This window comes from Haliotis asinina, chromosome 2 (genome assembly GCF_037392515.1).
Source record: "Haliotis asinina isolate JCU_RB_2024 chromosome 2, JCU_Hal_asi_v2, whole genome shotgun sequence".
Lineage (NCBI taxonomy): Eukaryota > Metazoa > Mollusca > Gastropoda > Lepetellida > Haliotidae > Haliotis > Haliotis asinina.
Window position 1 is genome coordinate 22,269,002 of NC_090281.1, and position 12,843 is coordinate 22,281,844.

Consider the following 12,843-nt stretch of genomic DNA (forward strand, 5'->3'; position numbering starts at 1 on the left):
ACAAAGGTTATATTTGCTTGATAGCGTACAATTTTAGCCACGAGAACATGTTTAACATGTATATAACATGCATGTATTATCAAACAGTGATCAAATGTGTTTTCATGCATTTATACAGACTTTTGATTTTGCAGGACATTTTCAATATTCAGAATGGATGCAGTTCTTTTTCTCATCAGGAAATCCTCAATGTGCCTACATGTAGGAGATAAACACTGTATAAAATACCATGTGGATTGTACATTTGTTTTGAAATTGAATAATATTCTTGCTCTTTATTTTAGATGCACATTATGTACAGTACCGGGTATAAACACGGTTGAGTCATTTCAGCTCTTCTTGTGACTGTGAGGATTGACTGGTCAGGTGCTTGGTGCATCATGTATTGTCTGGTTGTCAGGGGTGAGAAGAATACTCCGGTGGAATTGCAAGCAGCATCACAGTACATGATACATTTGTTTCAATATCAGTACAAGATGATACAGTTTTTAAACTCCATACTTCTCATTTAATGACATTTTTCATCCATTTTTTTGTGAAAATATTGAAAAATTACTTATATTTAGAATTTAAATGAAGTTTAAAAAATACTTCCAAAATATCTGCAGCAAACGTGTACAGATAGCTTTTTGCTTTAAAATATTGAACATATATATTGTAATGTAGTTATATGACTGTGTTGTAACAAGACTATGTTACACACTGATAAGGTGAAGGATGCACATGTTTGCTTGACTCAACATGTCTGGAGCTAGTCTGGCAGCACTTTAAGCAGTACAGTATGACTCATGGTTCCAGATAAAGTAATTATATTCCTCTTATGTGTAGACACTTTCAACATGTTTACAAGTACCGATGGCATTTTCCTATTATGTGACAGTGTATATTGTATTATTTATGATAATATTGGTTATAAAATGTTGTGCTATTGATGTTGGGGGTGGGGGGAAGGGATGTTGATCTCTATTCTTTGATATGAGATGTTCTGTTTTGGGGATAGCCTCCGTAAACCTCAACATGCCAAAACCCTCACTGTTGAGTTGTTGCTTACTTCCTTGATAGACCCATGAAGGTCCCGGGGTAGAATAGGCCTTCAGCAACTCATGCTTGCCATGAAAGGCGACTATGCTTGTTGTAAGAGGCGACTAACAAGATCGGGTGGTCGGGCTCTCTGACTTGGTTGACACATGTCATTGGTTCCCAGTTTGGCACATCGGTGCTAATGCTGTTGACCACTGGATTGTCTGGTCCAGACTCGATTATTTACAGACCACCGCCATATAGCTGGAATATTGCTGAGTGCAGCATAAAAATATACTCACTTACCCACTTCCTTGATAAATGTTTTGGTTGTATTTTTCTAAATCTTAGAATGGTAACCGTAGTTTGTTTCTTGGGCTATGTATTAGACAAAGAGGAACACTTTTCATCAACTTCTGTCTTGCAGTGGATGTGATGTTTCAGTGTAGATCCAACACTTTCAACTTCTTGTGCCCTATATATAAGACACACAGTCCATGTTCCAACACTGTGCCAACCTCTGAACGTCTTTCATATAAATGACCTCCCCTGCTTTAATCCCCTCTCTTGGACTGTCCCATTATGTCAGTAAGCAAAGTCCCATTTCTTGTCTGTTCCGTTACATCAGTAAGCAAAATCTCTGGGCTGTACTATTTCATCAGTAGGGAAACTCCCATCTCTTGGACAGCCTCTATACATCAGTGGTGTAAATTGTTACTGGGTAGTTCCATTACATTAATAGGGAGTGAGTTTTGTATTACATCACTCTGAGCAATATTTACAAATTATCTGGTGGGGACACCAGAAATGGGCTTCACTTATTGTATCCATTTGATGAATCAAACTTTGACCTTCTGTGTTAGAAGCTAAAACTGTTTTTGCACAAAACACAAACACACGGTCGCACACACACATCAACTAGGCTACACAAAACTGTTACCACTTACACACATAGCAACAACTAGACTACACACTCACACACAGACACTGCAACAACATCTAGGCTACGCATGCATGCACACAGTCACACATGCACATAGCAACAACTAGACTACACAAAACTGTTGCCACTTACACATAGCAACATCTAGGCTATACACGCATGCACACACACTGCAACATCTAGGCTACACATGCATGCACACAGTCACACACACAGCAACAACTAGGCTACACAAAACTGTTACCACTTAAAACGCACATATCGACAACTAGGCTACACCCGCGCGCACACACACTTCAACAACTAGGCGACACACGTACACATGCATGCTCACACACACACACAGACAAGTAAATTCTTAGGTGCCAGAGAAGATTCCTTTGCTGATGTAACAAAGTGGACAAAATGCTATTTAAGCTGCTTGAGTCCCTCCAATACATCAGCTACACATGGACAACCTGTGTTGTTTTAAATAATGAAAGTTTTGGCATGTACAAGTTTTGTTAGACATCTGGTGTTTCACGGCCAGGGGATAACCAAGTGCAATTTGTGATGTTGAACTACACATGGATTTTATTCTACAGTATTACTTGGTATTGTATGTCGATTGGTGGTAATCTCCCTCTATTCAACATGTATACATTTGAAGAATGTCTCTTTCTTGGCTCTAATGCATAAACCTGTATAAACAGTAAATGTACTTTTACCATGATAATTTATGCTGTATATGTACATGATTAGCTGAAATATATTTTTGCCATTTAAAAGGAAAGTAAGGTAGTGTTTTTAATAGTACCATGTACTTCCATGATGGTGATAAGATAAGCTTGTGGATAAAAAGCTATATCTTACCTTCATAGAAGATACTTGAATGTTATGGGTCAATGATGCTTTAACAAGTTTCTGTGTCACCCCCCGAGGAGGGTGACAACTGAAAAAAAAATTACCTGTTGCCCCAGTAACCGCTAACAATTGTAGGACATCATAATATGGCGCATGAAGTAGACAGGCTTTAAAAAACTGTTCAGTTAGCTGTTTTTGAGTTCATTATGTACGCATTTATTCTACCGACCTTGACTGCTGTAGTGAAACTATTTTAGCAATTTAATTTTTTGCATACTAAACTTTAACATAGTTAAACATCTTTACAGCTGTTTTAAGCTTTTCAGAGTATGTTTCACTGATTTTAAAAATCCAGGCGCCATTTTGTTTACATGTCATATTGTTGGTAACAAGCTTAACAAGATCTTCAAAATAAAATTATATTTTGTTAATTTAACATGTAGTTAAGTTAAATACGTAGTAAACTTCTGTCTCGGGTAGTATGGTCTGATGTACGCCTTTTGTGAATCAGTGTATCACAGGCTCAGGTGATACTGCTGCAAATAGGAATAAATCAGACTGTATTACCCACGAGAGAAGCATACAGCTTATATTGTTTTATAATATTATTATTATATATATGCTACATCAGCACCTTGGAAATGTGTACAGGGTTAAAATATCAGCTTCTGTTTGTGGTGCAGGTATATTTATATCATAGTGAATGTTATCAGTAGAGTTGTGTATTCTACATCATGGTGTTTGTCAGCCTTGTAAAATACCTCGTGCCATTGTTTTATATTTACACACTTGCTGATGTGATAGCGATTGTGATATAGAAAATTGTTTTTTGTTTTTTTCCAATGTATTTTTTCAAATTGTGATAGATTTCATCACTGTTCAAGTGAAAGTTATCGTTATGTGTTTTTCTTGGCTGTGTTACATGGTACCTTCTGTTGTACCAAGCGTTGTCATGGATCTCCGAGGCAGCTTGCAGCGGGAGACTACACCACACCTACCTATCTGAGTTACAGCACATACTAAAGTGGATGGGTACCCTGGGGGTTAATGTGTATTGAGTAAGAAGGCAAGAAATTTTCAGTGTAAGGATTATTTTTCCATATTGTAATAACTTAATCATAAATAAGCTACTATTAAAGTCCTGAAATCTTAACGTGTGGCCTTACTTGCAAGTGGTAACCTTTTTTGCTATATAGTATGAAATATATGTAGCTGTTGTGTGTGCTGTGAACATGTGTTAGTGGAGTTCTGATTAATTAGAATGATAGGAGATTGGTTTCAGTTAACAAACGACCAAGCACATTTTCTCATAATCGAACACAAACGATTTTAGAACTATTGTTTTTGTCTTTGAAACACTTGCTGGTGGAACATATCTTTGATGTTGTAAGGGCTTGAAAATGTGTTATTTCTTGGAAAACTCACTTCACTAACTGTATCTACAATATCAACCTGGATAGGAAAATCTGAAAAATAACGCCAACCAATTTTTTTCAATGATTGTTCATTGGTAATGAAGCAATCATTAGTTGTGAGATTTCAACCAATTCCCAACACTAGTAAGCATGTATTTCTTGTCCTGACAATTAGGTGGTAGTCGTGATAAATTTCGCAGTTAAGACCTTCCATTTTGTAGGTCTTCATGTTTCATCGGTTGAAGTCAGTAAGATGTCAGACAAACCCCTCACAAGATTGTTTATCAGTATCAACTGCTTGTGCAAGTTTTAAGTTTATCAAACATCACACAGTATAGAATCAATGAAATTACGACCAGATTAGCATCCCTGGAAGTAGTTCTGGTTGTGGGAGGCGGTGGAATCGCCTAATGGTTAAGGTGTTCACTCGACACACCTACGGCTTGGGTTCAATTACCCACTTGGGTAGAATGTGTTAAGCCCATTTCTGATGCCCCTGCTGTGATATTGCTGGAATATTGCTGAGAGACCAAAAACCACACTCACTCCATTATAGTTGTGATATTTGCTGTAGATAATTGATTGTTTGTGATGATATTGTGAATGCTTTGTCTTTCATTTTGTGTCATGTCACGCGTGACAGCATTGTACATGCCTTGGATGTTGCCGTTTTTCTTAGATGATTTATGACTGTTTAATGTATAAAGTTTTATCTCGTAAGGAATGGCTTACGGCTGTCCTAAATTGTGTCACAAATTACAGAAATTTTGTACGAATTATTATCCACAATTAAGCTTTTGCTATACTATATACTCGTCATCTGGTAGTCTTACTCAGCCTGTTCGTACAGCTGGTGCTACAACTAGTCCACACCTATGTCCTGGTATTAGACGTAGTTTTATATTATGATTATAGTAATACTAATAATTCATTTATATGGCGCCTGGTATATCAGGTGACTAGTTGCTCAGTGGACGCTATAATCAGAATCCGATTATTATTACCCCATATAACCCAAGCTGCATGTTAGGCGCTAGAAGGTTAATGTCACATGACTTATTCCAGAAGTAATTTGGACCAAACTCACTTGTCTAAGGTCAGACCACGTGTATCACATATTTCACTGTGGGGCTGTACTGAAGTCCTAGAAACACTCATGAATCAAGCTGCCAGTCACCCCACCCATCCAAGCACTGTCAGCACCCATCATTGTTTAAGTTGATTGTGACGTGAACTTTATGCACAGGACTACATACTGCCATTGGCAAGGTGATCAGAGCAGGCTTATATTAACACTGACTTGAAATTGTTGTGACTCTAGTGTATCTTCAGGTCCCACTCTCTGACTAATAATGTTGCTTCAAACGAAATGCTTTGTTACCCATGAAGATCTGCATTAGAATTGGTCTTGTTGTAAGAGGCAACTAATGGCATCAGGTGGTCAGGCTTGCTGACCTGGTTGACACATGTCATTGTATGCAAGTGTTCATTATGTTCATCACTGTACTGTCTGGCCCAGACTCAGCTGTTTACAGATCACTGTCATATAACTTGAATATTGCTGAGTGTGGCATAAAACTAAACTAAACTCACTCACTCAGTGTTGAGGTTCTTAAGAGGCATTTATAAGTTGGTATTCTAATATACGACAAAATGTTATGGATGTGAACTTCTTCTTTATTGTTCTCACGGCGTTTCTGGGCAATTCCTTGATCCTTCGTCTTCCACCTGACGAAAGGGCAAGGAATAGCCCAGAGACATCGTGAGAACTAAAGAAGAAGTTGACATCCATGACATTTTGTCACATATCAGTCAGTGTGGCTTTGTATTCATGAACACCTTATCCACATTTTATGACCTATTAACGAATGGTAGGTTTCTGTATCAGTTAATGCTCAGGTCATGGTGCAGAGAGTTTATGCCCATGTCTTTGTTTGTTGCTTCTCTAGTCTCATCTACGTGTGATTTACACACAGCAAGTATCATATGTTGGTGATGTGATGTTCTGTATCTTTTATCCCACTGTGTTTTTATATGATTGGTTTTAGCTTGTTTACATAATAACTGTATAGTGGCTTGATCAATGTGATGTCCCAGCAGGTTGGTTTACATGGTAACTATATAGTGGCTTGATCTGTGTGATATCCTGGCAGGTTGGTTTACATGATAATTGCACAGTGGCTTATCAGTGTGATATCCCAGCAGGTTGATTTACATGACAACTGTGTAGTGGCTTGATCAAAGTGATGTCCCAGCAGGTTGATTTACATGACAACTGTGTAGTGGCTTGATCAAAGTGATGTCCCAGCAGATTGGTTTACATGACAACTGCATAGTTACTTGACCAAAGTGATGTCCCAGCAGGTTGATTTACCTGATAACTGCATATTGGCTTGACTAGTGTGATGTCCGACAGGTTAGTTTACGTTTACAAAGAACGCCATGTGAAACTTGTTTCAAAATACCACTGAAAAATTCGACCAGAATCAATACTATGAGTATACTGGTGAGAGGCAGTCAACATTTAAACTATTAACTTTTACATTAGAGACTTGTGCAAGTGTAAGTACCTTGGTGCCATTGTAAACATCCCTACAGTGGTGATTGCTTGTTTTGACCTGAGGCCTCTTGACCTAGAAGGACTAATACACACAGGACCTATGAGGGTACATATAAGATCTTCTCAGCCTACCACATACCTGAGACCACCACTTCTTGGATTGTGTGTGGACACGACCCTTCTCTGTGCATTACACTGTATCAATGATTGGACTGTTTGACGGTGTAAGAATAATCAAAATATCTTGCAGGCCAAGTATGGATGTGCCTGTAGTCCGAGGGATTGCAACAAACAATTGAAGAAAACATTCCTGTGCTATGTAATTGATGGAAATGGGTAAAACTGCCAAACAGATTTTCCTTTACAGAAAGATGCCTTGACAGAATGGGTTTTTTCCTTACTTTTGAATTTCACTGCCATGTTATTGGAATATTGTGGATTGCTGCATAAAACCAAACTCACTCACTCACTTTCAAATTTGTAAGCTTCAGTTTGAAACATTTGCCTTATTTCTCTAACTCATGGCCAAGGTTAAAGGTGGTACGTCCCATTGCGTTTTACATGTTACTGTATTACCTCTACTCCTGCTGAAAATGCCCATGATTTTATTTTGGCCAGGTTAGCAGGACGACTCCAACATTAGAATTAGGTTCAATTAATATCTGAAAAGAAGTGGTTATTTGTTTATATTTCCTAAATAGTTATATGTTATGTGATAATTACTTCTTCAGCCTTGATACGTCCTTGAACCAATGATTATTTGCTTGGAGCATGCTTTGTAGTTGTTATAGTTCGGGACATTAAGGGCGTATGCTTGCAGCATGAATATTTGAATTTGTGTTCCAGAATTCATACACCAACATACATGCACAGACATCTTATTTCTCCTTGCTCAGTTCTACATTTCCAGTTACAAATGGGATGTTTTGCATGACGGAACAATTTGAAATAGTGAAATGTGTTTCATTCTCATTTCTGTGTTCATTTTTTGCCTGATATTTTCAGCAATCCACTGTTTAATATGACATTCTGTAGACCCAGTTACACATTGTATAGGTATGAGAGTGTTGAATAGCTTCAGAGTTATTGTTAGATCCACCTGTATTTAAGGGACCAAAACAATTGTTGACTTTTTTCTGCAATAAAGCCTTTAAGAGTAAGAATTGATATTTTGTCATATTTTATAGTCCACATGTTGAAACAACCCACTGGCTGATGGACTGTCCAGCATGTCCCGCTGTTGGTTGGGCATTAGTGAGTTTAGTTTCATGCCACTTTAGCAATATTCAAGCAAGATCATGGCAGGGGACACTAAAATGGACTTCATGCATTGTAACCATGTGGGGAATCGAACTCAGATCTTAAGCGCGACAAGCAAATCATGGTTTTAGTGTCTTTTCAGAAACCTATAACATTCTCTTAATACGAGGAATTTTAATATAACATGCCATGTGTAATGTCCTCATAATGGGCAGTCATTATGTATTCCGGAAAAATATTTATGGCTCTGAAAGTCAGCGTGTGTCAAGTAAACAAAAAGATCCTGTGTGGACAGTAAACTATGACTATTACAAACCTTTAGGGGGCACTAAGTTTATGGACTGTAGATCATTTACACACAAAAATACACTGCAAGGGCCAGGTTCCCAAACACTTTGTGAATGTCAATGCATTGCGTGACCCTGTCACAATTGGTTGGGTCTATTATTTTGAAGGGGTGCACCTTTGTCACTTGATTGTCGACATGTCTGAACAGCTGAGTCAAGGTCGATCTTTGACATCTTCTGGTCCCCTATTTAATGGAGTTAATTCAACCTACTGTCTGTGCCAAATGACAGACAAGGTCATGCATATGTAGAGTACCTCAGGTCAAGATGAGCAAGCTGTAGTCATCTGGATGTTGAATTAAAAAAAATTTATAGCATGGCCCCTTTGTTTTCCCTAACCAGAAGTGCTTTTCTACTGTTTCCTGGGAACTTGATGGTGATACAACTGCAAGTAGAACAATCCTCTTTCAGTAACTTTCAGATCTTTATTCAGACTTATCAATGCACAGAATTGGTTCGGCAACACTTATCACAAAAGACAGTTTTCTTATGTTGTTAAGAGGTATGAATGTGCTACCCAAGTAGTAAGCCCAGATGTGTGTATACTACTTTTTTCAATCCAAGAGTGCAATGATAGCAAGACAGGAAAAAAACAAGCGTATAAACTCTAGTAAAGAATGATATTGTGTGTTACAGTAGTAAAAAAATATATTGTATTCTACACACTGATTATAATAGAACAACAAAACAGTACATTTCAAAATAAGCTACCAAAGCATGTGAAACATTTTGTCAAAACATTAAAACACTTTTGAAAGCTGAATTAAAAGCCAAAAATATAGTATTGCAGATAGCTGTCAAAATTTGCACACCTAATGGGGTAAAAAACTACATGATTGCAAAACAAACATCATAATAAAAAACTAAATGTTTGTCATGCTCGTCAAAAAAAGCGTAAACAATAGTTCATGATATGTGTCACACCATTACAAAAAAGTTTTTGTGGATGGATTTCACTTAAGTACGACAGCTCTCAAATCACATAATATGTAGTTTTTAAAATATCACAATTTCAAATCCTCCATAAATATATGGGAATGATTACATGTCAGAGTCAAATGCGAGTTGATTCAACAACATCCCGGGTGTCGTTACAAAAATATCATCAGACTGTACTTCCGAGAGTACAGACCATGAGAAGAAGACTATTCAAGGTTTGAACAGTTAAAAAATATATCATCCAAGATAGAAAAACAAACTCTAGATATGAGAGTTTTCTTAAAAAGGCACATGCTGATCAACTATTTACAATATTATGCAGCCACAGGTATAAAAAAGACATGTCGAATATACAGTAAACATTTTCAACCTTTCAGACAAGATCAGACATTTCAAAATAAGGAACAGTTTGAATGTGATCTCTTTCTCATCAGTAATCGATAGAAACATGGTCTGAAGTTTAGTAATGTTCAGCCTAACAACTGGGCAATATTGGTCCAAACTGTTTGCCTATGATTTTAACTGGATGATCTCATCTTGAAAGGGAGCTAACTCAAAGTCGGACTTTGATGAAATCATCATCCTGCTTGTAGGACCTGTTGTCTGTCCCTGGGTACACCATGCCGTAAGTGGCATTGGTGACAGCTGGAGACTGGAAGTCTTGTTTCTGGAAAAGAAGATGAAGCACGATGAAAAACTACTTGACACATATTAAATCAGTCTGCGTAGTAAATATGTTTGTGACAAGTAGTCGGGATAGGGAATCTAGAAGAATACACTTGATTGCTATAGGTAGATCAGGATGAACCATGTGTAATAAACACTGAGCATGGTGTGAATTAAATACTGCTTCTGTGATATAACAATCAAAACACAATTCACACGAGGATATTGAACTTTGAAAGTTTTAGACGACAACCTGTTTCCCTCATTTTTCAAATGGAATGTTCTGGAGGGCATTACCAAACTGTGGTCATTTGTCAGGTATGAAAGTAAGACTATGACCTTGTCAGCTGATGAAGGTAACTCTCCTACATAACTTCACACACATATTCAATAAAACAAACCGTCTTATTCCACTATCCTTCATATCTGAGGTCTACCCTGGATTTACGAGACTTGATGCTTCTTTAATACAGTAAATCTTGAAATTCACGCATATCAACATTGACTCCAAGCCAACTTTGTGCCTCAGTAATAATAAGAAGTTAAACCAAAAACCCTCGGAATTGAAGACAGAGAAAATCACTTCATGAGGTTTAAACTGTTTTAGAGGCATTTTAGAAGTTGCTGAGCTAAAGGTGATGTTTCGGTTTGGATTCTTATACCATTTTCAAGCTTGTTCCTTCACCTTCATGAAGTTTAGTTGATAAGGAATGGTTTCATATATCATGAATGCCATTTTTTGAATATTTAGACATCTGACTGCAGTATATCAACATATCCTCATGTGAAATCTCAAAGAGGATGGGTCACACTCTACCATAGTGCGCTGATTATTATTGTTAGTATAAAGCTACAAGTCAACATCAGACAAACCTACAAGAGCTGGTCAATTCTACAGATCACCTACTGGAATGTCTGTTACCAGCCAACATTAGAAATCCTGCAAGAGCTGGTCAGTTCTACAGATCACTACTAGACTGTCTGTTACCATCAGACAAACCTACAAGAGCTGGTCAATTCTACAGATCACCTACTGGATTGTTACAAGTTGAAAAAACACTACAGCAGACCTAGGTAGCATACCTTCTCTATGCTGTAGTCACTTGAGGCACTTGAGGAATCCGTCTCCGACTTGTTCTTGCGCTGACAACAGCAGCACTATAACAAAGTCACAAACTCTGTCAAGCAACAGTGTAACACACTCATATAGTGTAACAAGCAACAATGTAACACACTCACATAGTGTAACAAGCAACAATGTAACACAGTCACATAGTGTAACAAGCAACAATGTAACACACATAGTGTAATAAGCAACAATGTAACACAGTCACATCATGTAACAAACAATAGTGCAACACAGTCACATAGCGTAAAAGCAATGCTGTAACACAGTCACAGTGTAACAAGCAACAATGTAACAGTCACACAGAAAAACAGGCAAAACTTACATAGACAACCGCAGACAGAACAATTAGTCCAACGACGCCTGCCACCACGGAAATGATGATGATGTACTTCCTTTCCAAGGGCTCCGGCTCCGGCTCCGGCTCCGGCTCAGTTGTGGGCATCACTGGGGTTGTGGAAGTATCTGTGGGTGGTTCTCCTTCAAATCGATCGGTTCTGCTATATAGCCCTGAGTCAGCAACTAGTACCCTACCTTCAAATTTCACTTGCATATTTCCACTCTTTATCTGCAATATTCAGAAAATGTGTTAAATCTTGAACTCTGTTTTGGTAGACAATGTAAAACCTGAATGGGGAGGGAAATCTCTGCCCCTCAGGATTTCATGACCCCGATGGTTTTATATTGTCGACCAAAACTGAGGAGAAGTGTTTTCTCTAACATATATACCGTCAGTGATGGGTAATTACAATGTAGATGACCATTCAATGAAGCTACATAAGAATATCTGAAGCACACATAAAATCAATTTAATGACATCAATTACAAATAGATAATTCATCTACACTTCCTTCATTGGCCTGGAGGCCTACAAATCAGAGAACTGCAGTTCCAGTCTTGCTAGGGAAATCATTTGCACTTTGAATTTAATCTTGAATGGTATTCTTCAATTGATTTCAAACACTCACATATGATGTAAATGTTGACGCATTTCCCAAGCACAAAATACATTTAACACACAGGTATACACACCTTATTCTCCTTATACACCAGTATCTAACATGGCAAAATACATGCATTAAAATAGACCAATTTTATTTCTTGTTTTACAAATTTTCGGCCCCAGAAAACCTAATGGTTTTACACAGACCTCAAGAGTATTTCACTCAAATCTCATGAACATTAGGGATTGTATTTTTTGTGCGGGGAAAATGTTTATTTGTTTATTTTCTTACTCTTGAAAAAATATGACTGAAAGATTAGTAAAACAAGAAAAATAAAATTGGTCTGGACTATAAAATTGGTCTGGACTAAGAAGAAGATCTTTACCATGTTCTCAATCCTGTCTGACAGCACAGGTACTTCAGTGGAAGGGGCAACCATGTCTTCTCTGTCCTCCACAGTGATCTTTCCTATGATGCTTCCCTCATACACCTGGCACAGACAGAACACATCTTACATTATACACCAGACACCTGACAACACAGCTTATATCTGACATTATACACCTGACACCTAGCAACACAGGACACATCTGACATACACCAGACACCTGACAACACAGGACACAGCTGACATTATACAACAGACACCTGACAACACAGGACACATCTGACATTATACAACAGACACCTGGCAAGCAAGGACACATCTTATGTTATACACCAGACACCTCGGAGTAAAGGACATCTCTTACATCATACACTAGAGACCTGGCAACACAG

At 37.8% G+C, this 12,843-nt stretch overlaps 1 protein-coding gene across 4 annotated transcripts in view; it reads right to left on the reverse strand.

Moving 5' to 3' along the window:
• Window positions 1-8,799: 8,799 nt before the first annotated feature.
• Window positions 8,800-12,843, reverse strand: part of LOC137273400 (uncharacterized) — a 131,938-nt gene continuing 127,894 nt past the window's right edge. For all 4 annotated transcript variants that reach the window (XM_067806056.1, XM_067806059.1, XM_067806058.1 and 1 more), the window contains 4 exons: window positions 12,449-12,553; window positions 11,445-11,687; window positions 11,077-11,151; window positions 8,800-9,994 (listed from right to left, as the gene is read on the reverse strand). In XM_067806056.1, coding sequence (XP_067662157.1) covers window positions 9,881-9,994; window positions 11,077-11,151; window positions 11,445-11,687; window positions 12,449-12,553 — 537 coding nt within the window. In that variant the 3' untranslated portion in view covers window positions 8,800-9,880. The remainder of the gene's footprint in view (window positions 9,995-11,076; window positions 11,152-11,444; window positions 11,688-12,448; window positions 12,554-12,843) is intronic.